Raw genomic sequence first — 23,426 nt, 5'->3', positions numbered from 1 at the left:
TGGGCACGTCCACACCCACCCACATCTGCCACCTTGTTTCCACCAGCCCCGGCCCAGCCTGGCCATCTGACACGGACCCAAGGACTGGGCCAGGGTGTGCCAGGCCTGGGCCTAAGGGGCCCTGGAGATCATAGTTAGGACAGCTGGCGGGCACCTGACAGACAGCACTATGCCCAGAGGCAGGTGACAATCATTACTGAGGGGGCCCTGGGTTTCTAGGGAAAGACAGACGGAGTGGGCACCCCAGCCTGCCCCAGTCTGGCCTAGCCTGGTTAAGAGCCGAGCTGGCAGCTGGGCTGCAGCTGGGCATTCTTGCTTGCCCATCCTCAGGGAAGGAAGTTGGATAAACACCACAAAAGTGGGGCCCAGAGGGCCGGGGGAGTGGGCGTGGCCTGCAGAGTCTGGTGGGCGGGGCCTGTGATGGTCAGAGCCTGGGGGGTGATGCAGGGCTGTGCAGGGAGCTGCCTGGAGGCTGTCAGAAGAACCACTCTGCACACAGGAGTCCCCCACACCCGCTGTCTGGAGAGTCCACCAGGTTTCCACGAACAGGTGTTCACTGGGCATATAGGGACACAGAGTGAGCTGGGATCGTGGGTGCATCCTGGAGAGCCGCACAGGCTCATCTCAGGTGGGCAAGCTGGGGCCTCTGCTTCCCCACCTGGAACAGGGACGGCCCAGCTCGGCCTCCCAGGGCTGAGAAGAGAGCCCGAGGGTGGTCTCCAGAGTCACCAGGGCGGAGCTGTGTGTCACCGAGCGGGCCCCTAACCTCTCTGAGCCTAAGTTGCCACTTGTGACAGGCAGCCAATCTCACTGCCCACCTCAAGGGATGGATAAGGCTCGGGTTTCTGTCCACTCCTGGTATGAATGGTCCCCAGTCATGATTATCCCCAACCCCCAAGGGTCTGACCTGGTGACTCAGATGGTCAAGAATCTGCTTGCAATGCAGGAAACCCAGGTTCAACCCCTGGGTCGGGAAGATCCCCTGGAGAAGGGAATGGCAACTCACTCAAATATTCTTGCCTGGAGAAGCCTATGGACAGAGGAGCCTGATGGGCTACAGTCTATGGGGTCCCAAAGAGTCAGACACGATTGAGCAACTTTCACTTTCCACTTCTACCTCCAGGAGGTGGCACCTCCAGCCCCACCCTCCAACCCTCAAGGGCTCCTAGAAGAACACAGATGCCAACTTTATTTTGTAAATATTTCTCTCTGCCCAGCGTGTGCCCAGGGTCTGCTCTGGCCGGGTGATGGGCATAAATTAAGGTCACTGAGCGTTCCCAGACAGGGTGTGGGCCCTGGCCCCATCAGTCCCAGCCGAAGTCCTGGCCGGTCATCTGGTAGAACTTGCGGTTGAAGGGCCGGTAGAAGGCCCGCAGGCGCTGGACCACGGACTCGGGCACGCGCGGGTGGGGCCGGCCCTTGGACTTGCCCAGGCAGCGCGGCCGGCCGCTCCCCTGCGCCTTCTTGAGGCAGGGGAAGCCCTTGGTGGCATTGAAGTAGAAGTGCTTGTCCGTGACGACCCGCTTGAGGCCCAGGAAGTCCTGCACACGGCCCAGCTCCCCGGCGGGGTCGCTGACCAGGCGCTCGCCACTGACGAAGAGGAAGCGGGACAGCGGGAAGTAGTGCAGCCAGTTGTCCAGGTGCTGCGCGTACAGGCCGATGCGCACGGCGCTCCAGGCCGTGTCCACGGGGCCCAGGCCGCGGCGGAAGGCCAGGGCGCCAAAGCTGGGCAGGCCCGGGGTCTTGGAGAGGGTCTGTGCGTAGTCGGAGATGGCCCGGGTCACGGGGTTCCGCACGACCACGATCAGCTTTGTGGCCGGGGACATGCTGTGGATGCGGCGTGGGGCCTCCCGTGTCACGAAGTAGCTGGGGGTCTTCTCCAGGGTGATCTGCCCGTCCAGGGTGCGGGGCATCAGGCTCCTGCGGGACGGAGTGTGGAGAGGGGGCGTGAGTGGGTGCTGGCCCTCCTCCCACACTAGATCTGCCCCAGGGCCAGTATTAACCTCCTCCGCCAGGGAAGCCCCAAACCTCCAAGGTAGCTGAGCCTCCCCTTTGCCCACCCTGCCAGGCCCACCCATCCAAAGTGCCTGCGTGGGCAGCCTGGGGTGTGGACCATGAGGGTGCTCAGCCTTGGGGCAGGCTGGAAGTGGGGCCCATCCTGCAAGGCTGCTCACACCCCCACAGGGCTCAGCTGCACCCCAACCCTGACACGGGTGCCTCTCACCCCAGACCTGGTGCTCATGAGGCCAGGGGCCCCAGGCCTACCGCCCACAAGGCTCTACTTGTCCCCCCAACCCCCGTAGGCCCCTGCACTGTAATTACCCTGGTCACACTCTCATTAAGTGGCTCATGGCGTCCCTTGAATTAGGTCATTAGTTATTGACCAGTGTCCCCAGCAAAGGGCATCCCGCCTTCCTCTCCGTCACTCCCCCCCCATCGCCCCCCCGGCCTCTGAAAGCAGCCCTGCTAATTCTCCCCAACCCACTCCCCACCTCCCAGAAAGCTGAAAGCCACAGCCCAGCCCAGGACACTGCAGAAGTTAGTGAGGCGGCCTGAGGACCCATCTCAGCCGCCAGGGCTGCCCAGACCCCTCTGGGAACCCAGAGCGCAGGGCTGCATGCAGCCTTCTCAGCAGTCCCCTCTCTCTGGCCCAGGGCTGGGGGGCACTGATCCTATCCCAGGGCAGGTGAAGCCCCTTCTAGCACCCCGCCTTGGCAGCGTCCCGAGGCCACCCTGCCAACCAGTAGAGCTGGGTCGGGTGGGGCAGGGTGCAGCGGTGGGGCCAGCTGAGCAAACAGCTCCAAGGGAGGGCAGGGAACTAGGTCAACAGAGGCAGAGGCTGGGACCTGCGCTCCAGAGGTGGGGGGTCTCTGCCCGCTTCTGACAGAGCTGCCCCGCCCCCGCAGACAGCCCCTAGGACTGCCCCCCACCCCCAGGAGGGTGACAGACAGGACAGAACTGAGGTCTCAACCAGCCTAGTGACCCCCAGACTCGGCTCTGGGGAGGCAGGCTCCTCTTCTGCTCTGCTAGGTGGACAGACACACGAGTTAGGGTACCAGCTTGGAGGATGCTGATGTCAGGACCAGAGAACATGCACATGGGAGTCCCGGGGGTCCTGCCACTCCCCCAACACCCTCATTTAGCTCTAGGGAGTGGGGTAGGCAGTGTGGTCGGCCAGCTACGGGAGCTGCCCCCATCCCTTGAAATAAAGCCCTGGGCAGAGCCAGTCTACAGAAGTTATGGGGGACAGTTCTGCTCCCCCACATCCCAGGAGTGAGCTGGGACTCCTTCCACACCAGTCACTGCCCCATCTATAGAGAGGCACACTGAGGTTCAGAGACGAGCAGGAAGTGCTAGGGAGGGCATGGGCCCCCACCCCATCCCTGCATTGCAGCTGTTGGGAGGTGGTATCAGCCCGGAATGCAGGTGGGGACTGCAGGGTGAGTTCAAAGAGACTGGGAGTGGGGACAAGGCCCAGGGCCGAGTCCAGGGCTGCAGCCTGGGATGGCCAGCTCAGGGAACCCCCCTTCCCACAAGAGGGAGGTCAGAAGGAGGGGTGTTCTCCACACTGGACCTCGACGCTGAGACTCACAGACAGAAGCCAGTGCCCCCAGACCCCAGCAGAAGTCAGCACCCCCCGCAGGGAGGGAACCAGCCCTGACCGCTCCAGGACCCTTCTCACCGACTGATACCCCTTCCCATCCGCTTCCTACCCAGGTGCCCGGTGACCCCAGGAGCACCCTCTCTCATTTCCCAGACAGGCCACCCCGATTCTGAGCAGCCCCATCCCCTCACACCTGGGGGGAGGGGCTGCAAGGAAGCCAGGGAGACTGACAGGGGCCTTAGCGCCCATTGTTGCTTTCTCTCCAAGGAAGGGGGAGGTGCCCCACCGTGGAAGGGGAATGGGATGGGATGGGGTGCCCACGCTTGCCACACAGCAGCTTGGAGAGCTAAGATCAATGGGATCAATGACTTGCCCCCCTCCACGGGCCTCAGAAGCCTGTCCCCCAGGCAGGCGGGCAGGAAGGAAGGTGGGGATGGGGACTCCTGGGGGGCAGGAGAGAAGGGGGAAAGGATGAGAGGGGCAGGACTCTGACCCCCCACGGCCAACATCTGACGGGCTGCTCCGAGGACACGCGCTCCCTGATCATCTGGTCTGCATTTCCCTGCGGCTTCCATCCAGCCTGTGTGACTCCTCCCCTCTGTCTCTGCCTCAGGACGCCCCTCCGCCTTGGGGGGCCATCCATGCCCCTCTCAGCTCCCCCTCTGCCCCGGACCCCTCTCTGTCTCAGCCTCCCTCCACCTCGGCGCCCCTCCTCCGTGTCTCACACCTCGCCTGGGCCCCATCCTGCGGGCCCTGGGACTCATCAGGAGCCAGCTAGGGTTCCCATGTGAAACAGGACAGTGCCAGGAGCCAAGGGGGTTCCCAGACCTGCACCCCTCCTGGTCTGTCTGCTTTTCCAAAATGCCACAGTCAGAGTACAGCCCCCACTTGCCCCCAGACAGGGCACTCCTGCTGAACCGAGATTTTGGGGTGTTTGCATGGCCCCAGCCTCTGCCAGACAGAAGGTGATCGGTAAGTCAGCAAATGGATGAACAAGTGCTGTGTGAGACACTTGAGGGCCCCAGTCCCCAAGGAGAAGGACCCTCAAGAGCCTGAGGGAGGAGATGAGGACCAGGGAGGGGGACTGGTTTGGCCAAGGTCAGCTTTGAGCAGCCCAGGATGCCTGCCAAGGCCAAGGGAAGGGCCCGAGACACCGCCTGGTCACAGCCCAGGAGGAACTGGTGTCCCCAGAACTCAACTGGGGCATTAGCCACTCCTCTGCTCACTGCTCCAAACCACCACCCAGAAAGAGCCCTGGAGGCTGGGTCCAGGGTCCTGAGAGCAGACCTGACCAGGGGTTGGGCATCCTCTTTGCAGCTAGGGAGACTGAGGCAGGGGTGGAATTTCAGAGGCTCACTGCACACACACGGCCGCTGGAAGGACAGTCAGGTTCAGGGACACAGGTGTCTGGAGCAACACGAAGCCCAGCTGTGCACGTGTCGGCACCTCCCTTGGAGGGCACGTGGATACGTGCCCTCCAGAAGCTCAGGCCTGCACCAGCAGTGAGAGGTCAGCGCTAGCCAGCCCCAAGGGACAGCTCCGGATTAGAGGGGCAGGAGGGACGGTGCCCCTTCCCCCCACAGAGGCTGGGTGGAGGAAGGACTCCTCCTCCACCACTTAAACAGACCGGAACCCCCACCCCTCCTCATCTCGGGCCTCAGGGATGCCAGGGGCCCAAGAACCCCTCCCCAGAGCTGAAGACCTGACCCGGAATCTGGGTCCAGCTGGCTTCCTCTCAGGCCCCTTAGGCTCCCCAGGCCAGTCCCCCAAAGCTGGAGTGTGTGCCCAGGGAGGGCCCGTCTGGATGGGGGTCTCAAGACCCCCGGCTCTTTGAGAACCCAGCTCTAGATGCCCCTGCAGCCCCTCCCTCATTAGCCGATCAGGGCCAAGCTCTGAGGTTTGCACTTTGGTTACCAGTGTTTCCTCCCCTACCTTTCCCTCCCCCTTCTCCCTCCCCTCCCCCTCTTTCTCCTGTGCACAGAAGTGGTAAATGAAAGATGCTCTGGGATGCTGGAGCACTGTCAGAGCGGGCAGTGGTCTCTCCGTAAGCATCGAGAATGCAGGGATTCAGACACTCGGGTCCAAGGATGGACCCACCTCCCCCATCACCACACAACTTCCCAGACCCCTAAAGGCAGCCGTCCTTCAGAGTTCAGGAGCCAGACCCCCAGTTCTCAGTAGGAACCCTGCAAATCCTTGAGTGATTCTGATGCAAAAAGCAAAGATAAAAAGGAGATGGAGGCCGGGTGGGGTCTGGGTGCAGAAAGCCTGGTAAACATGGAGGTCAAGAGTCTGGGTCCTGCCACCCCCCACTCTCTGCTTGTTCACCAGGTGACTGTGGGCAGGGTCCTCCTGGCCCTTAGGGGTTAGGCCTGGGCTTGGGGATGAGGTGGGTGCCACAGGGAGTGGGGTGACTCACTCTCCATCTGTAAGCTCTCATTTACCCGAAGGAAAGTATAAGACACCGAGGCAGACTTGTGCCTGAGGCAGCAGGCAGGGCCTCACGTTCACTCTTCCCTGAGAACCTCCGCAGGGAGGAGCCGGTGTTTGATCAGCCACCAGGACAGGCTACTTCAGCGTGGGCTGGTGGCCCCCTCATTCCTCCAACCCCCAAAGGTCATACCGGGTGGGAATGAGGGCGGCTACAGAGCCCCATGACATGAAGTTGGGGTCCCAGTTCCCATCCCTGGACACTGACTCAAAGGCACCCTCCTCTTTTGTAAAGACCAGACTTTCTCCAGACCCCCAGGACTGCGGAGAAGGATTCCTCTTTCCAGGATCAGGGATCTTGGGGTGGGAATGGAGTGACAGATACTTCTAGGAGGCTGCAAGTAACGGGGAGGCCCTTCCATAAGGTAATTGACCAGAGTTTAGACAGGCTTTCCTTCCCCGAGAGATGCGGCAGAGAGGTGCGACTGAGCACGAAGCATTTCCAAAGCGCCTCAGACTCCGGTGGCTCGAAACTACTTCTCTGCCGGAATCACACTCTAGCCCCCTAGCCAAGGCTTTCCCCGGAGTTTTCAAAGTTTCTGGGAGCCCACGGCTACCCATCTTCTTTTCCATAAAATCCACTGCAGGAAGTCAAATCTCAACCCGCACGCAGGTTGGTCTCAGCCCCAGAAGATACCCTGAGTCCTTGCCCCGCCGCGCCCCAGCGAGGCCCCTGGAGCGCACCACGCCGTTTCCCGAAGGCACCCGCCAGGAAACCGATGGGGCCGACGGGCCCGGGCGCTCACCGGTACCAGGCGAGGCCGCGCTCGTAGCACCTGTCGAAGAAGTGGGGCTCCGAGCCGAGCGCGCGGATGTCGGGGTGCAGCCGCAGGAACTCCAGCAGGGCGCGCGTGCCGCCTTTCTTCACGCCCACGATGAGGGCCTGCGGGAAGCGCCGCCGGCCCGAGCCATTGGCCACGGGCAGACCGGGCTCCCCGGGGCTGCGGGATGCTCGGGGCGGCTCGGCGCGCGCAGGGGCCGGCGCGGGGACCCGGCCGGCCGGCGGGCAGCGTCTGGGGAGGGCGCAGAGGCAGTAGGCGCCGAGAACCAGCGCGGCGAACAGCAAAGGCGCACGGGACGCCCGAAGCGCGGCCCCGGGCCCTCCCGCGGTGCCCTGGCTGCTCCCGGCCCCGCCGACCAGGCCGCCGCTACCTGCCATGGGGCCGCACCGCGCCCAGGCCTGCGAGCGCGGGCTGCAGGAGGGCGCACATCCCCGCCAGTGCCGCGCGCAGCCCGCCAGCGCCCGACTTCTGCTCTGCGCCCCACTGCCGGGTCTTCTGCGAGCGGGGCGGGACCAGTGCGACGGCGGGAGGCCCCGCCCCGCCCAGAGGCCCCGCCCCGCCTAGACCACTGCTCTTCCCAGGACGCGCCGGCACCCACGGGCGCGACTCGGAGCCTCAGAGACTAGCCTGACACGCCCTCTCGGAGACCCCAGGCCCCAGCCCGCTCGGGATGCGGCGGCGGCGGCCGCAGGACGGTGACAGGACTGCGCTGCTGTCCAAAGGACCCGCTCCTAGAGGGCCGATCGCCGCGCCTGGCGGCGCGGCAGGTGCGCGGGCGGAGCAAGTGGGTCAAGGTGGCTCGCGGTTCCGGGCCTGGTGCTCAGAGGGGCTCCGGAAAAGTGGGAAGTCTGCGGCGGGAACCGGGCGCACCTTACTGACATGGTTTGCTATTGCCCTACGCCAGGGCCACGCACGGACAGGGCGGTTGGAGAGGACTAGCCAAGTTGATTACCATTTTAAAGTCTGGGAGACATGCTCAGGGGAAACAGGCCCAGTGAAATTCAGACCTGTCTCCTGAGCCTTTCCACCTGTCTGTATGTGCAGCCTAGTCCCCCGGGGTCCCCCTGGGATGTCAGTGACCCATCTCTGACACTGGTGAAGCGGCTGTATTGGAGATGTGAAGAATTCAGGAGACCTACCTGCGCTGGGGAAACCAGAAGGAGAAGGTGTCCTTTGAGAGAGCTTCCTCTGAGGGGCAGGGAGACTCAGGGCCCATCCCAGTGGAGACCTGCTGGGCACTGGACACTCAGGGAGTTTTCTGATCCCCCAGGCTCACTGAGCCCCTAGCACAGCACAATGAAGGCCGGCCAGGAGAGGGCGAGCCAGCCCCAGGGACAGACAGAATGGAACCCATGTCCTCCCTTTGCCTGTTCCCCAGCCTTCCTGGCCTCGGGGCTGGGGCAGGTGGGCATGAACTCCTCGAAGAGTCCAGGCTTCCCCCAGTCAGCGCCCAGAAACCAACGCCCCAGCTTCTGCTGGTTAACAGGCCGCTCCTGGGCCTAATGGTATCCAGACCTAAGAGCACCCTGCAGAACTTCCCCCAGGGCAGGAGCCTCCACGACCCACCTGCAGAGCCAAGGGGTGAAAACCACTGACCAGGGTCCCAGCCCAGTTCCCAGATGCCATACCTGCACCTGCTTGTCAAGGCAAGACTCAGGCAGGAGCCCCGTGGGCGGAGTGTTGGCAAAGCACCATCTCAGGTGCGTGCCAGCACATGCAGGGTCACAGGAAGTTCTTCTTCTGGTCTAGCTTAAAACAGGATTTGTTCCAGACAGTCTGGCTCTCGTTAGAGCCGCCCGCTCCACCTGCAGCACCCACCCACAACCTCAGCAACCACTTCTCAGGGCTCTGAACTCCAGCTTTAAACCCTGGTGGCCCCTCTGTCTCCCTGCCCCAGCACCAGCATTGGCTAGGCATTGGCTGTACTCCCTCCTGGGAATGCCTTTCCCTTAGTCCCCGGCCTACACACACACACCTGTTTGGAGACTTTCCAGGAAGAATTCACCAAGAACAGCAGGACCCTGAACACACTGCAGGTGGGGGAGTGATGTCCAGGGACAAGAGTCTGCTCAGTGTTTGGCAGCTGATCCCCTATCTCCACCCACCACCTGGCTCCCAGGTGAGTTGTCATTGTTCAGTCACTAAGTCGTGTCCGACTGTCTGTGACCCCATGGACTACAGCACACCAGGGTTCCCTGTCCTTCACTATCTCCTGGAGTTTGCTCAAACTCACATCCATCGAGTCGGTGATGCCATCCAACCATCTCATCCTCTGTCATCTCCTTCTCTTCTTGCCCTCAATCTTGCCCAGCATCAAGGACTTTTCCAATGAGTCAGCTCTTCACATCCTAGGTGGCCAAAGTATTGAAACTTCAGCTTCAGCATCAGTCCTTCCAATGAATATTCAGGGTGGATAGTTATTCCCTTCTCCGGGGGATCTTGCCAACCCAGGGATTGAACTCGGGTCTCCTGCATTTTAGGCGGATTCTTTACCATCTGAGCCATCAGGGAAGCCCTCTCAGGTGAGGGGTAGGTGCAGATCTGGGGACATCCAGGATGGCAGCCTTGGGATGTTTGTTCACCAGTGTATCCCCAGCACCTCATGGAGCCTGGTACCCGACAGGCACTCAATAAAGACCAGCCAGTGGAAGGATGGGAGTGGAGGGAGAGGCTGAGGAAGGATTTCTAGAGATGATGGTGAGGCAAGTGGCAGGACAGCATCCCAGTCGGCCAGGAGAAGGCTCAGCTCAGAGAGCACAGTGATGGGAGCTGGGTGGGGAGGCGGAGAACGTGTAGAGCCAAGGCCGTTCCCGGGGGAGTGGGTCCCAGCCTCCTCCTCCTCTAGAGCTTGTCCTCAGGCTCCTGCCAGCCCAGACCTCTGGTCCCTAAAGTGGAAAACTCCATCCTGACTCTGAAGGAAGAGCTTCAATGAAACACAATTCCCGTACCATACAATTCAGCCATCTAATTCGGCCACCATTCTCAAATTCAACAGTTTTCAGCATATTCACGGTGTTGTACAATCATCACCACAATGAATTCCAGAACATATTCATCACTCCAGAAAGAAATCCCAGACCTGTTAGCGGCTCAGTTCAGTCCAGTCACTCAGTCATGTCTGACTCTTTGCGACCCCATGTACTGCAGCACACCAGGCTTCCGTGTCCATCACCAACTCCCAGAGCTTGCTCAGACTCACATCCATTGAGTCGGTGATGCCATCCAACCATCTCATCCTCTGTCATCCCCTTCTCCTGCCTTCAATCTTCCCCAGCATCAGGGTCTTTTCCAATGAGTCAGTTCTTCACATCAGGTGGCCGTATTGGAGTTTCAGCTTCCACCTCAGTCCTTGCAATGAATATTCAGAACAGATTTCCTTTAGGATGGACTGGTTGAATCTCCTTGCAGTCCAAGGGACTCAAGAGTCTTCTCCAACACCACAGTTCAAAAGCATCAATTCTCCCCTCTCTCAGCCCCTGGCCACCACTATCTACTTTTTGTCTCTGAATCTGCCTCTTCTCCACGTATCATATATGTGGGATCATACATTATATGACCTTCTGCAGCTGGCTTCTTTCACTCAGCCTAGTGTGTTCAAGGGTCGCTTATACTGTGGTGTGAGTGTCAGTGCTTCGCTCTTTTCATGGCTGCATAATACTCTGTGTGGCTGGATCACGTTCTGCTTATCTATTCATCAGTTGTGCTTTTTCCCACCTTTTGGTTACTGAGAATCATGCAGCTGTGAACGTTCATTTACAAAATCTCATGTGAGCATAAGTTTCGTTTATGTTGGGTATATACCTAAGAGTGAAATTGCCCAGTCAAATGGTAACTATGTTTATCCCTTTATGAAGAGTCCTCTTTCATTTTTTTTAACTACATGAAGCTTGTGGGGTCTTAGTTCCCCAACCAGGGATTGAGCCAAGGACAGTGGAAGTGCCGGGTCCTAACCACTGGACCACCAGGGAACTCCCTGAAGAGTCCTTTTGAAGGTTAAATATGGAAGTTTCAGCATCTACGTCTCTGTACTCCTCAACCTCAGGGCTGCTGCCTTCCCTCCTCCCCAGGATGTCTGAGTGGCCCCTCCACCCTGCCTTGCCATCAGAGTCCAGCCCCAGCTCACCACTGGCTGTGTGACCTAGGGAAGGTGGATCACCCTCTTTGAGCCACATGGTGAAAAGTCACTTTGGGGCCCCAGAAGACAGTAGGCCATGGGGACTCAGGGCGAGTGGCTGTCCCTGTGCTCTGAGAAAGTGGCTTAACTCCTGCCCTGTCTGGTCACACTTCCTGTCCAGAAAAATCAGGTGTCAACCAGGCCTTTCTGTCCAGTCTGATCTCCCCAGGAGCCCCTTAGCTTTGAGCGCTCCACATGGCCCAATTTCAATTCCCGTTTCACCTCGTCTGGGTCCCCTGCCCAGTCAGGGGCCAGGCAAAAGTCCATCTGCTCACCCTCCCTGGCCAGCCATCGGACATGCAGAGAAGTTGGATCTAATATGGCAGAAGGGCCTGAGCAGGGAGAATGTGGAAGAGGAGGTGGACTGAGCTGGGTCAAGTACACAGCATCCCTGGGAGAGGGCCAGAGCGGGTAACCCCAGGGAGAGAGTCCAGGGAGCAAGGTCGTGGTGGATGGACAGACCAGCCTGGCCTCACAGGTCTATGAGCCAGCTAGCCCACTTGGGTCTGCATTTCCTTCGCAGACGGTAATGATTTCCCTGTGGGCGATTTTGATCTCCATCTACCTCCTCCACCTACCCATGCTCTCTGCAAGGCCAGGGATGGAGTCAGTCTTGATCCCTTCTGTGGCTCCCTGCCTAAGCATGGTGAGTGCTCATGAAACTTTGTTGAGTGGCTGAGTGACTGATTCTGCATGTATGTCTGAGACAGTCTAGGTGTGGAGCCCCTCCCCCATTCTCCTCTCCTTCCCAGGCTGTCCCCTCCCCAGCCCAGGCCCCCAGAGGCAGCATTGCAGGGTGTGCAGCTCTGCTCTGGAAAATGATTAATAACACCGTTCAGTCCCTCCCTCCATGGGGCACAGCTGGGGGAGATTTCACACATGCGGGGCTTCCAGAAACTTCCTCCCTGAGAACCACACCCTCACCCCCCAGACCCACTGCCCCGCAGCCCTCTAGGATTCCTCAGTCTGAGAGGGGAGCCGAGGGGAGGGGGCTGAGGCCGAGGGTGGGCCCAGCTGTCCTTGATTTGTGTGGGGTTTTTCCACTTCAGATGCCGGGTCTACCCGAGCATATAGAGGATGCGGTTTCCTTCCCGGGGAGGCGCCCCTGAGAGACGTCTCCCCACCTACCCCACCCACCCCCAGAGCCCAGCTCAGTCTGGTAGGGAGCGAGGGCCAGGAGGCCATGGGGAGGGGGGCGCGCAGCACAGCACAAAGCCAGCAGCAAGGCTTCTCGGCGATGATGGCGGGCTCAAGCCCAGCTCTGCCCCTCCCAGCGTGTGACCTGGGCAGGTAGCCAGCCTCTCTGAACTTCACTCTCCTACTTTATAGGGCGGAGATGACACCAGCCCCCACCTCTCTGGGTGCCTGGCTTTTAAGCTCTTTATGATACGGAGGCAGTGGGCATGTGACAGCGACTCTGGCACAAGAAGGGGAGCCCTGAAGGTGCTCCCACCCTGGGAGCCCTAAGTACTTCTTAATTTGTCCTCCTGGGGACCAGGCTGGAGAGGAAGGGCCTCCCTAGTCCCAGGGTGTCCCAGGTGGCACTAGTGGTAAAGAGCCCTCCTGCCAATGCAGAAGATGCGTGTTCCATCCCTGGTCGGGAATATGCCCTGGAGTAGAAAATGGCAACCCACTCCAGTATTCTTGCCTGGAGAATCCCATGGACAGAGGAGCCTGATTGGCTACACTCCATGGGGTCACAGAGTCAGACATGACTGAAGCAACACAGCAGAAGTAGCAGCAGGATCTTCTTCCCAGAGACCAGCTAAACGTGAGGACACAGAAGGACAGAAATGCTTGCAGGGCGAACAGGATCCCTAGGAGAAGGGGCACACTGCGTGTTCACACAAATGCGCCGAGCCTGCCTGGGGCCCTGGGGTTTGCCAGGAGGAGCCAGACCCGAGCAGGAATGGCCCCAGCTTGCCTCCAGGCACCCCCACCCCTCTCCCTTGGGTCTTCCTGGGGGGTGCGGCAGAAAGAGGCCCATTTGCCACCGGGCCCCTGCTTCCCCAGGAGAGGGCAGGGCTCCAAGTCCAGGACGCATAAGTGGGCCCTGCAAACTGCTTCCCACCCACCAGCCTGGCCCAGCTCCATTTATAACAGTCCTCCCAGGCTGGGAGTCCCAGCCTTACAAAGGAGAGGGCTGGTAACCGCCTTTAGACCCAAGGTGAGTCTAAAGAGGGGAGAAAGGGGGGCCCACAGAAACAGGACTCCCTCTGTCCCCCGTCCACCTCCTCCAGCTTTGCAGCCGCATGCCGGGCTTCTCAGAGCCTTGGGGAAGCCTGCAAGTCATCCAAGAACCCCCATGTTAGGCCGCTGGGGCTTTGTGGCCAGGTCTGTCTGTGCCCTGAAGAGGGCCCCCGTGGGCTGAACACATTCCATCAAGAGCTGGGGGCTAGTGCAAGCTCAGGAAGCCCATGCTCTGCAAGGGCCAGGACCATGCTCACATACACACAGGCAAGAGGGGCTTCAGAGGCCTGCCCACCGGCCCCTGCCACCATCCCCTGCCCTATGTGGAGAGCCCCAAGTTTGAACCTCCCTGCACACCAGTGACCTACTCACAGCCAGCAAGGCCAGGGAACAGCCCCCCATGGAGGCCCATGCCCACCCATCCCCTGCGCTTCCAGGGGAAACACCCCATGCCCACAGTTGGCCAGACAGACGGGCAGATGGGCATTCAGCCAGGCTTGTTCAACTGGGGCTTGGGAAGATCCAGAGCCCAGAGCCCCGGGGTCGAGCATCTTGGACATGTGCCTTGCACTCTGCTCTACTCCCCTCCAGACCCCCCGCTAAGTGGCAGACTCCCTGCTTGGACAACAGGACCTTCAAGCCTGACCGCCACACTCTCCTCAGAGAAGTGATTCCGCCCTTGTCCCCCATATGGTCAACACTGTCCTTTCTCTGACACTGGCTTCCCTGTCCTCCCCCAACTTCCAGGTACACCCCAGGGGCTCCGGCCTCAGAGATGGAGCATAAACACCCCACACCGACCGAGACTAAAGGACCAAAAAGCCACCAGCAGCAGGCAGATGGCATCCCAGGGAGCAGAGCCCATGGGGCCTTCTCCTCTCTACTCCAGCCTCTAGCAGTGCAGCTGCCAAGCCCTTTGAAGCCAACAGGAGCTTGTAAATGTCCTGACTGGAGATGAAACATGATAAGACATGAAGCCAGAGGCTGCAACACAGATAATCTCCACAGTTTTACAAGGAACAAGTCACGCCTAGAGACAGGTGCTGGGGGAGCTGAGGTGCTGGGGCGGAAGGAGATTATCAGCAGGTAACCCCCTTCCCGGCAGCCCCCCTCTTGTCTGCTGCCAGAACCTCACCAACCATCTTCCCTGCGCATCTTACCCCTAAGCTCTTCTAGCAGAGCCCAGGGCCAGGGGTAGGGTGACAAGTGGTCCTGGGGTTCCTGCCTCCTCCAGGCCATGGATACACTCACACAGATGTGTGGTTTATTCATCCTGAGACTATGTGGCTCCCGCAGAGGGAGCAAGCAGAGGCAGTGCGGTTTTATGCACGTTCATCTGGTGCTGCCATAGGCAGCCCCCTTTCAGGGCTCACTCTTTGGGGTAGGGAAAGAGATTGTCGTTGTTCAGTTGCTCAGTCGTGTCTGACTCTTTGTGACCCCATAGACTGCAGCACGCCAGGCCTCCCTGTCCTTCACTATCTCCCAGAATTTGGTCGAGATTCATGTCCATTGAGTAGGTGATGCCATCCAACCGTCTCATCCTCTGTCACCCCTTCTCCTCCTGCCCTCAATCTTTCCAAGCTGAAGGTCCGATACTTTAGCCACCTGATGAAAACAGCATCACTGGAAAAGACCCTGATGCTGGGAAAGATCAAGGGAATGAGATTCCACCACTCTAGAGTGGAATTTGCCTGATCTAGAGGCCCAGGCACAGGGGGTTTGGGTGCAGATGGTGTGCGTAATATAAACAACACAGTTACGATAAATAAATAACTCTGCTACCACTTATGGAGTCAGGGATCAAGGATCAAGCCAGAGAGGGGGTTCTGCGGAGCCTTGGCAGGCAGAGCGTGAGGGAACCACTGAGGGAAGTTACCTGGTCTGATGATTATTTTTCAAAGACCACACTGGTGGGGACAGCTGGGAGCTGTCTCTACTGTGCGGGAGAGAAGTGGACAAAGATGCATGGGAGGTGGAACCTCAGGAATTGGTGCCCCCTCAAATGGTAAAGAATCCTCCTGCAGTGCTGGAGACCTTGGTCCGATCCCTGTCTTGGGAAGATCCCCTGGAGGAGGGCCTGGCAATGCACTCCAGTATTCTTGCCTGGAGAATCTCCATGGACAGAGGAGCCTGGTGGGGTACAGACGATGGAATCGCAGAGTCAGACACTGAGCAGTTAACTAAGCACTCAGTGTGGGCCAGCAGGTACAATGAAGGTGTGGAAGGGCCACAGAGAGGAGGCTGGGGCTTCAGAGCAGGTGGGTCCCAACCAAATGCCCTGGAGAAGGGTCTGGGGCTTGGCTGGGGCTGGGAGGGATCAGTCACCACCTTCCCAGCCCCCAGCTCTGTCTACTTCTGCGGACTCCAGAAGGGGGCACACTAGGCCTCCACTGCTCTCCCCACACCAGAGCATAACCCCTGCTTCCTGCTCTGAAAGCAAGGAGTCTCCACCACTGGGCTGCCAAGGAAGTCTCAACCAGAAACTTTTTCTTTTTTACTATTTATTTATTTCCCTGCACCAAGTCTTAGTTGCCGGCATGTGGGCTCTTTGACCTTGGCTGTGGCATGCGGGTTCTTTAGCTGCAGCACGTGGGATCTAGTTTCCTGACCAGGGATCTAACCTGGGTCCCCTGCATTGGAAGGGCAAGGTTTCAGCCACTGGACCACCAGGGAAGTCTCCCGAGCAGTAACTGCCTTGAAGCCCACCAAATGCGCCTCCGCCGCACCCTCGGACGCCAGGAGGCCTCTGCCCGTGGTGGAGGTTGCGGGGCACCGGCTTGTTGAGCCGGCCGGCTTGGAGCCGGGACGATGCGGGCGCTGACTCCTGGGTGCGGCGGGGAAGCGCGGCGCGGGCGGGAGCCCGGCGCGGGGACCCGCCCAGCGGTCGAAGCTGCTGCCGCAGCGCCCCCGGCGGCGCCACGGGGAAGTGCCGTGCCGCTCAGACCTGCTCAGGCGCTCCTGGGGCCCGAGCGGCCTCTGCCGGTCCGCCCTGCACACGGTCCCTGGGCCCACTCCCTGAGGGGACCTTGAAGACCGGTTGATTCAGAAGGGGATCATAGCGCTAGACCCCCCAGCAGGGCCTGGGATGGGGTGGGGGCACGTGGCCGGCTTGGTGGTGACCTTCACCGACCTCTGCTGGTGCCCCCTTCCACGTGCGGCCCCTGCCCACATGCATGCAGAGTGTCAGGGGGTCCTGAGACCTACCAACAGGACCGGAGTAGCACCCTCACCAGGGTCATGGCTCTCCCTGGCACTGGACTTGTCACTCAGAAGAAATGAAACCCTTGGATGAGCGAAAGCCCCAGGCATCATCAATTCAGTCATCTGCTCTGTGTTCACTGAGCCCGGTCTCCAGGCTTCCCAGGTGGCGCTAGTGGTAAAGAAACTATCTGCCAATGCAGGAGATATGAAAGACTCAAGTTCAATCCCTGGGTTGGGAAGATCCCTTGGAGGGGGGCATGGCAACCCACTCCAGTATTCTTGCCTGGAGAATCCCATGGACAGAGAAGCCTGGTGGGTCACAAAGAGTTAGACACGGCTGAAGCGACTTTGCATCCACTCACACCTCCAGGCTGGGGATCAGCAGAGTCCCACTGGTCCCCTGCCTGAGGTGCCCTGCCCTGCCAACGCCCAGGCCTGCTGGCTGGGTTTGACAGAGCAACCGGAGCTGTCTGCCCCTGAATGCAACCCTTGGCTCAAAAGGCTGTGTCCCGGGGCCTCCACCTGGCAAAGAAGCAGGCAAGGGTAGGGGGCAGAGGGGGATGGGCTCTCAAAAAGCCTTTTGTTTCTCAAGAAGGAACTGCAGCTGCAGGCCGGAAGTTGTGATGCAATCCTTCGGGGGGTGGGGTGGATTTATGATTCCCCCCAGCCCTTGGTAGAGACGTTGTCAGGGGCCATCCACTTCCAGGTTCGCAGTATGAGGGGACCTTGGGGTCCTGGTGCTCACCCTCCTCACTCCCCTCCTCCCAGAACACTGCTTGCCAGCCCCCAGTTACCACCCTGTACAAATGAGCGTGAGGTCCCTGGGGTGCAGGCATCAAGCACTGCCACTCACAGCTCCCCTACAAGTCCCACCATCCCCAGGCCCAGCCCTCCGGGCTATAGCTCTGAGCCCAACGGGCAGCCACAGGGGCGTGGCCTGGACACATGGGCCCAGCTTGCCCCAGAAGGCCAGCTTGCTCTTGGGCCAAGTTCAAGCTCAAGGGTCACCCTAGCCAGGATGCAGAGCCAGGAGTGCTGGAAGACGTGAGCAAAGTCCAAGGTCCTTCCTGGCCCTGGAGCCCAGAGGTTCCTGCTGACCACTCAGCTGGCTCTGATTCATTCAAAGGGTTCTGGGCATGCAAACTGGCTCAAGGGCTTCCCAGGTGGGCTCAGTGGTAAAGAATCTGCCTGGCAATGCAGGAGACAGAGACGTGGGTTCCATCCCTGGGTCGGGAAGATCCCCTGAAGGAGAAAATGGCAACCCACTCCAGTATTCTTGCCTGGAGAATCCCATGGGCAGAGGAGCCTGGCGGGCTACAGTCCATAGGGTCACAAAGAGTCAGACATGACTGAGTGACTTAGAACAAACTGGCTCAAGCCTGTGAATTGACAGAGGGAGTCTAGTGTCTGTCTTTATGATTCAAGTTAGATCTCTGCTCATACAGGGCTTCCCAGGTGGCGCTAGTGGTAAAGAACCCACCTGCTAATGCAAGAGAGATGAGATGCAGGTTCAAGCCCTGGGTCAGGAAGATCCCCTGGAGGAGAAAATGGCAAGGAGGAAATCATCTTTATGATTCAAGTTAGACCTCTGCTCATACAGATCAAGTGAGATCAGACTTCCAATCTACTTCACTTTGAGAAGCACCCTGCCCAACTGGCTGACTCTGTAACTCTGTGTGAGTCAGATCATTCTGACAGCTGCTTTGACTCTGTTGACTGGCACGATGAGCCACCATTGGCCCTGCTGCCCTGGGACCCAGTGACTCCCATGCATTCCAGGCTTCAGTTCAATGACAGCAACTCTCCTGTAATTCCTGATGTTGTTAATAAAGACAGCAAGCCTGGGTTCCATTTGTTTACTGGTCTCCTCCTGATTACTCTAGAGAGGATTCAAGGTGGAAGGGGCTTCACTCTCCTCCCCCCAACCCCACCCCCACCAATGGCAGGGGCCTCAGAGCACATGCACTGAGGTTCGCTCACTGTCTACCGGGAGGGGTTGATGGGAAGCTGTGAGCTCGGGGTCCCCAGCCTCACACTGTCAAGGTGATGAAGCAATAGCTGCTTTCCTAAGCCCGAGTAAGGCAAGCTGCATCCGCACAGATGGTGCAATGGGGTTTGGGATTTCTCCTCCTGTAACCGAGGTCAGAGTCCATCCCCTCCGCCTGCTCCCCCAGGGGGTCACGGGTCATCACCACTCTGGCTGCCTGCAAGGGTTTAGCCAGAGAGAATCATAGAGTGACCGGGCTGGGGCAGCTGGCAGGGCCACCCCTATCTGCATCCTATCTCCTGGCACAGCCTGGAGAAGGTGGGCAAGAGCTTTGGTGAGGGCGGAGCCATCTTAGGGCTGGGCCCCATGGGGTGAGTCCAGAGAGGCAGCGAGGGGGCAGTGGGGTGACAGGAAAGGAAGGTGGGGCTTGCAGATCATCCAAAGATAGACCAGGCCTGGAGTCCACACCCTGAGACACCATGTGAGCCAACAGAAGGGCCCATCCTGGCAGCCGAGTGTGAGTCTTCTTCTCTTCCCAGCAAGAGCCTGTTCAGAGCCAAGGGCTCAGGAGTCTTCCTGAGGTTTCAGCTACTCCCTTCTCCCAACCCCGACACCCCTGCTCTGAATGTCTGCGGCTCCACGACCGAGGTGGGTGGCATCAGATGGTGTCCACCTGATCTGGGTATGGGCAGCCTGCCTACTGTCCCTGGGAGGCGGAGGTTTCTTCGGCTGAAAGAAATGAGGGAGGAGAGAGAAAAACAAGTCGCTGTTAACAGGTCTGCCACCACTCCCTGGGCTATCCCAGTGTCTCCAGCCTGCAGCTCAGGGAGGCCAGGAGGACCCAGACCCCTAGCCTGGGGGCGTCTGTGTGCCCGGTTCATCCGCTGAGACTGCAGGATAACCCAGAGTCTATCCTTCCTCACATGTCCTGGAGGACAAATAACTACAGAAGGACAAGGTATTATCAAACCTTTATCACATGCTGGCCCTTCCAGACACCTTCACTTAACCGCCACAGTGAGGGAACAAGCAGGTGCTATTAGCAACCCCATTTTACAGAGGGTAAAACTGAGACTAGGAGGACTTCCCTGGTGGTCCAGAGGTTAAGACTCTGTGCTCCCACTGCAGGGAACCAGGGTTCGATCCCTGATTGGGGAACTGGATCCCACATGCTACAAGTAAGAGTTTGTATGTCGCAACTGGGACCCAGAGCAGCCAAAGAAATAAATATTTGAAAAACAAAAACTGAGATTAGGGGCTGGCCACAGTCCTATGGGCAGCAAATGAGGAGAGGGAATTGAGCTACAAAGAGTGCAGAGAAGTTCAGAGGGCGGCTGGGGAGGCAGAGAGCAGAGGGCCAGAGAGGAGGCTGGGCTCAGATGGGGTTAGTTGCTCAGTCATGTCTGACTCTTTGCGACCCCATGGACTGTAGCCCACCAGGCTCTTCTGTCCATAGGATTCCCCAGGCAAGAGTACTGGAGTGGGTTGCCATTTCCTTCTCCAGGCCTGACCCAAGGATCAAACCCGGGTCTCCTGCATTGCAGGAGGATTCTTTACTGTCTGAGCCACCAGGGAGCTCAAATAAAATGCACACAAATGAAAAATGGCCCCTAAATATCTACCAATGATGAATACTGCCAACACAAGCACACATTTGCTAGCTCCTACTGCATGCCAGGACCCAGCGCACTTTAGGGCAGCCAGTCTCAACAGGCCTGGGAAGGAGACTCTGCCATCACGCCCACTACACAGAAGAGGAGGTGGCTCAGACAGGCCGACAAGCAAGCCTGCAGCCACACAGCCCTGGTCCTCAGCCTTTGTGCTGCCCTGCATGTGACCAACCAGCGGGGGAGGCAGGACAGCTGTCTTTTGTCCCTGCCCCGCAGCCACCCTCCAGTGGCCCTGGGCAGAACCTGGGTGGTGTGCTTTGGTGCCCCCACCCTTTGTCATCATAAATGAACAAGAACAGTGTACCCTTGGGCCTCTGAAGTTTACACAGGCCTGTGCCCAGGTGCCAGGAAGCAAACGCACCTTTAGGGATGAACTTCAATGAGCTGCTGAAAATTCAGAAGCGGGACTGTCCGCGCTTGGGGCCATCGTTCAGGAACTCATGGCCCAGCCCGTTGCCACACCTGCCACAGGACACCTGGGGAGACAAGGCAGCCATAAAAACAGCTACAGCCATGGCCCCCACAATGGGGGTCCTCACGCCCATTTCCCAAGGTAACTGCTGTCGGCCCCATCTCACAGCCTCCCCGGAAAGCCGTCATTTCCCTGTCCTCACCAAGGCCCCAGGGTTTCCCAATAGTTTGGGGTGGCAGCTCCCCAAGCTGCGGCCAGAGGCCTGGAATAGACAGATGCTAGGCCCCCGCAGCTGAGGGGGAGTAGCAGGAAGGGGGGCCCGGTTCTCGGGTCCCCTTGGCCAACACCCCTCCCCCGCCTCCCTGCTGCTGCTGCTAAGTCACTTCAGTCGTGTCCGACTCTGTGCGACCCCACAGACGGCAGCCCACTAGGCTCCTCTGTCCCTGGGATTCTCCAAGCAAGAATACTGGAGTGGGTTGCCATTTCCTTCTTCAGTGCATGAAAGTGAAAAGAAAGTGAAGTCGCTCAGTCATGCCGGACTCTTAGCGACCCCATGGACTGCAGGCTACCAGGCTCCTCTGTCCATGGGATTTTCCAAGCAAGAGTACTGGAGTGGGTTGCCATTGCCTTCTGCTACCACCCACCTTTATGGCTCCAGGCCGATTGTGCTCTGGCCGCTTGGCCACACTGTCAGCATGGATGGTCTCGGTGAAGGCCGGCCACGGGGATGAGTGTGCGTACTTGGAGCGGCTGGAGAAGAGCTCATAGCCACACTTGGCACACACATAGATACCTGGGGCGGAAGGGAGGCAAGAGCAGAGATGCTGGCTCCAGCACCTTGGGGGAGAGCTCCCAAATCCTGGGCAAGACCCCAGGAGAGGACAGCAGGACTCAGGTTACTAGGTGGGCTACACATCCTCCCCACACACCCACCCACCACCCACAGGCCTGGACATTGACTCTGTAGGGGAGACACGGCATGGAGTTCATGTTGAATGGTTCTGAGCCTGTGCCAGAGACCAGGAGAGTCACTTTTCACACTTATCTCACTGGCTCTTCTTAACAACCCTGTGACGCAAATGTTCCCATTTTACAGATGAGGAAGCTGAGGCACAGGCATACAAAACATTCAGCTACAGGGTGTGCAGCCAGGAAGGAACCCAGGCAGTCTGATGAGGACACAGCTCTGCCCCCCAAACACGCAAACAGGCCCCACCACCACTAGCCCACCTCCCTTCCCATGTGGCTGACCCTCTGCCCAAAGAAGCCTTGAGCTGGATGCCCAGCCACCGGCCTGCTCTCCAAACAGGAAAAGAAAGATCCCAGCAAAAACACTTCCGGTCCAGACAGAGGGCCCAGGAAGACAGAGGGGCAGGGAGAAAAATGGGTTAAACTATCCCCAAAAGATCACTTTGATGGGGGGAAAAAAGGTTGCAAAATTGACTTGCAGAACAGGAAACTGCTTGGGGGTCCCTCAAGGGGTACTGAGTCACCTTTTGCCCCCTGCCAGGCCTAGAGACAGTCTACCCTGGAGTCCATGACCACTCAGCGTTTACCAGTAACTTGAGGAAGAAAAGAGGAACCAGGAGGTACTGTGGAAGTGAGGTTTCTAGTGTGGCTGAGTACCCGGAGGACAACCCCAAGTCCCACAACCAGAGGGTCCTATGTCGCAGCTGGCTCACAGAGATGCCAGGTGTCACAACCCAGCCCCCTAAAGGGTTGACACCCAAGAAACCCCGCCCAGGGGTAGGTCGCAGCTCTAGTCTTGCCTGTGGACATATTTTTACCAAATTAGTCCATGATCAGGCAGCACAGCCCAGAATGTGATTCACCTGGATCTCTAAGCCTGGGTCCAGGGCTGAGGGTGGGCCATGCCCCAACCAACCACTCACCCCCCACCTTCCACCCCTCCTAGCTGGCCCAGGCTGTTCAGTCAAACTTGACTGGCCATTGGCAGCCTGGCCTGGTTACCCAACCCTGGGCCCCCCGAGAAGGCTGGGGAGGCACCCAGGTAGTTATATTTGGATCCCAAAGAAACATTCTGTGCTTTCCAGCTCACCCCGCAGGTCTGGGGAACTGCGGAGGAGAAAAGGCTGGGGTCATAACCGGTCGATGCCCCAAGGAAAGGGAGCCAGTCACAGGAGCTGCCCCTGGACAGGACCTTCCAGCGCGTCCCTCTAAAGTCCCGATCCTGACCGGGATACCCCGAAGGGCGTCGCCTCCCGCGCTTACCCCGACCGCACAGATTTCCCCGGAAAGGGCCACGCTCGCACTCAAGGCCTGTGCTCTCTCCAGTGTCTCCCTCCCCTCGGGTACCCCTACTCTCCGGGCCCCCCAGACTCCTCCCTCCTCCATATCGCCTTTGCCCCGCATGCGCTCTTCCCCGCGCGGCCACACTCGTCCGGCGTTCCTGGGGCTCCACCGCCACCCGGAGGGCAGCGACGGCCCGGCCCGCTGTCCTCCCAGAAGTTACAGATCGTACCCGGCTCAAAGTGGTTCTGGAAAATCTCGCCCCCGAAGAAGCTGCAGAATGACATGGCGCCGGAGGCACGGCCGCACGCCCGCCGCTTCCGACGGATCCGAGGCCAGACTCAGGACCCGCCGCTTGTGTCCGCCTAGCGAGAACCAATCCCTCTCTGATCCCCACCGGGCCCAGGAGCCCCGAGGCCCAGCTCCCCCAGGCAGCCAATCAGGTCCGGGGATGCCACATACCCTCGCAGGGCCCGCCTCCCACTGCCCCGCCCCTTTCCGCGGACCAATCCCTCCCCGGGGCTAGCTCTCTGACTTCCGCCTCTGGGAGGGCCCTTCCGAGGACACGCCCCCTCCATCTTCCAGCAGGCCCCGCCCACCACCCAGGACCTTGGCTCTGCGGTTCCCGAGGCCCCGCCCCGAGCCGCAGTGCGCTCAGCCGAACTG

The 23,426-nt window shown here is 59.4% G+C and overlaps 2 protein-coding genes across 3 annotated transcripts; both read right to left on the bottom strand.

The window, feature by feature from the left end:
• Positions 1–1,171: 1,171 nt before the first annotated feature.
• HS3ST6 (heparan sulfate-glucosamine 3-sulfotransferase 6) lies at positions 1,172–7,379 on the bottom strand. Of its 2 annotated transcripts, none has more exons than XM_044936017.2 (2): positions 6,871–7,379; positions 1,172–1,920 (listed from the first exon to the last, which is right to left on the bottom strand). In XM_044936017.2, exons 1-2 carry the CDS (start codon positions 7,251–7,253, stop codon positions 1,305–1,307), a joined length of 999 nt encoding a protein of 332 aa, XP_044791952.2. In that variant the 5' UTR covers positions 7,254–7,379; the 3' UTR covers positions 1,172–1,304. The 2 variants fall into 2 exon arrangements, with proteins under 2 accessions (XP_044791952.2, XP_006076914.4); XM_006076852.4 differs by having other exon boundaries at positions 6,841–7,378.
• Positions 7,380–18,282: 10,903 nt separating this feature from the next.
• Positions 18,283–23,200, bottom strand: MSRB1 (methionine sulfoxide reductase B1). The gene is made up of 4 exons (XM_006076849.4): positions 22,993–23,200; positions 21,155–21,303; positions 20,460–20,574; positions 18,283–19,157 (listed from the first exon to the last, which is right to left on the bottom strand). The coding sequence occupies exons 1-4, from the start codon at positions 23,045–23,047 to the stop codon at positions 19,126–19,128; spliced, it is 351 nt and encodes a 116-aa protein (XP_006076911.2). The 5' UTR covers positions 23,048–23,200; the 3' UTR covers positions 18,283–19,125.
• Between the last annotated feature and the right edge of the window lie 226 nt (positions 23,201–23,426).

The sequence above is a fragment of the Bubalus bubalis genome, chromosome 24, assembly GCF_019923935.1.
Source record: "Bubalus bubalis isolate 160015118507 breed Murrah chromosome 24, NDDB_SH_1, whole genome shotgun sequence".
Taxonomy (NCBI): Eukaryota; Metazoa; Chordata; class Mammalia; order Artiodactyla; family Bovidae; genus Bubalus; species Bubalus bubalis.
Note: the sequence above shows the minus strand (reverse complement) of the source record. Positions and strands in the feature narration are given on the sequence as shown.

Bases quoted from the DNA above. Each gene is read 5' to 3' on its own strand.
- HS3ST6 (XM_006076852.4), bottom strand. From the start codon at position 7,253: ATGGCAGGTAGCGGCGGCCTGGTCGGCGGGGCCGGGAGCAGCCAGGGC. The intron at 1,921-6,840 runs GTGAGCGCCCGG...TCCGTCCCGCAG, and splicing joins CGCGGCCTCGCCTGGTACCG to GAGCCTGATGCCCCGCACCC.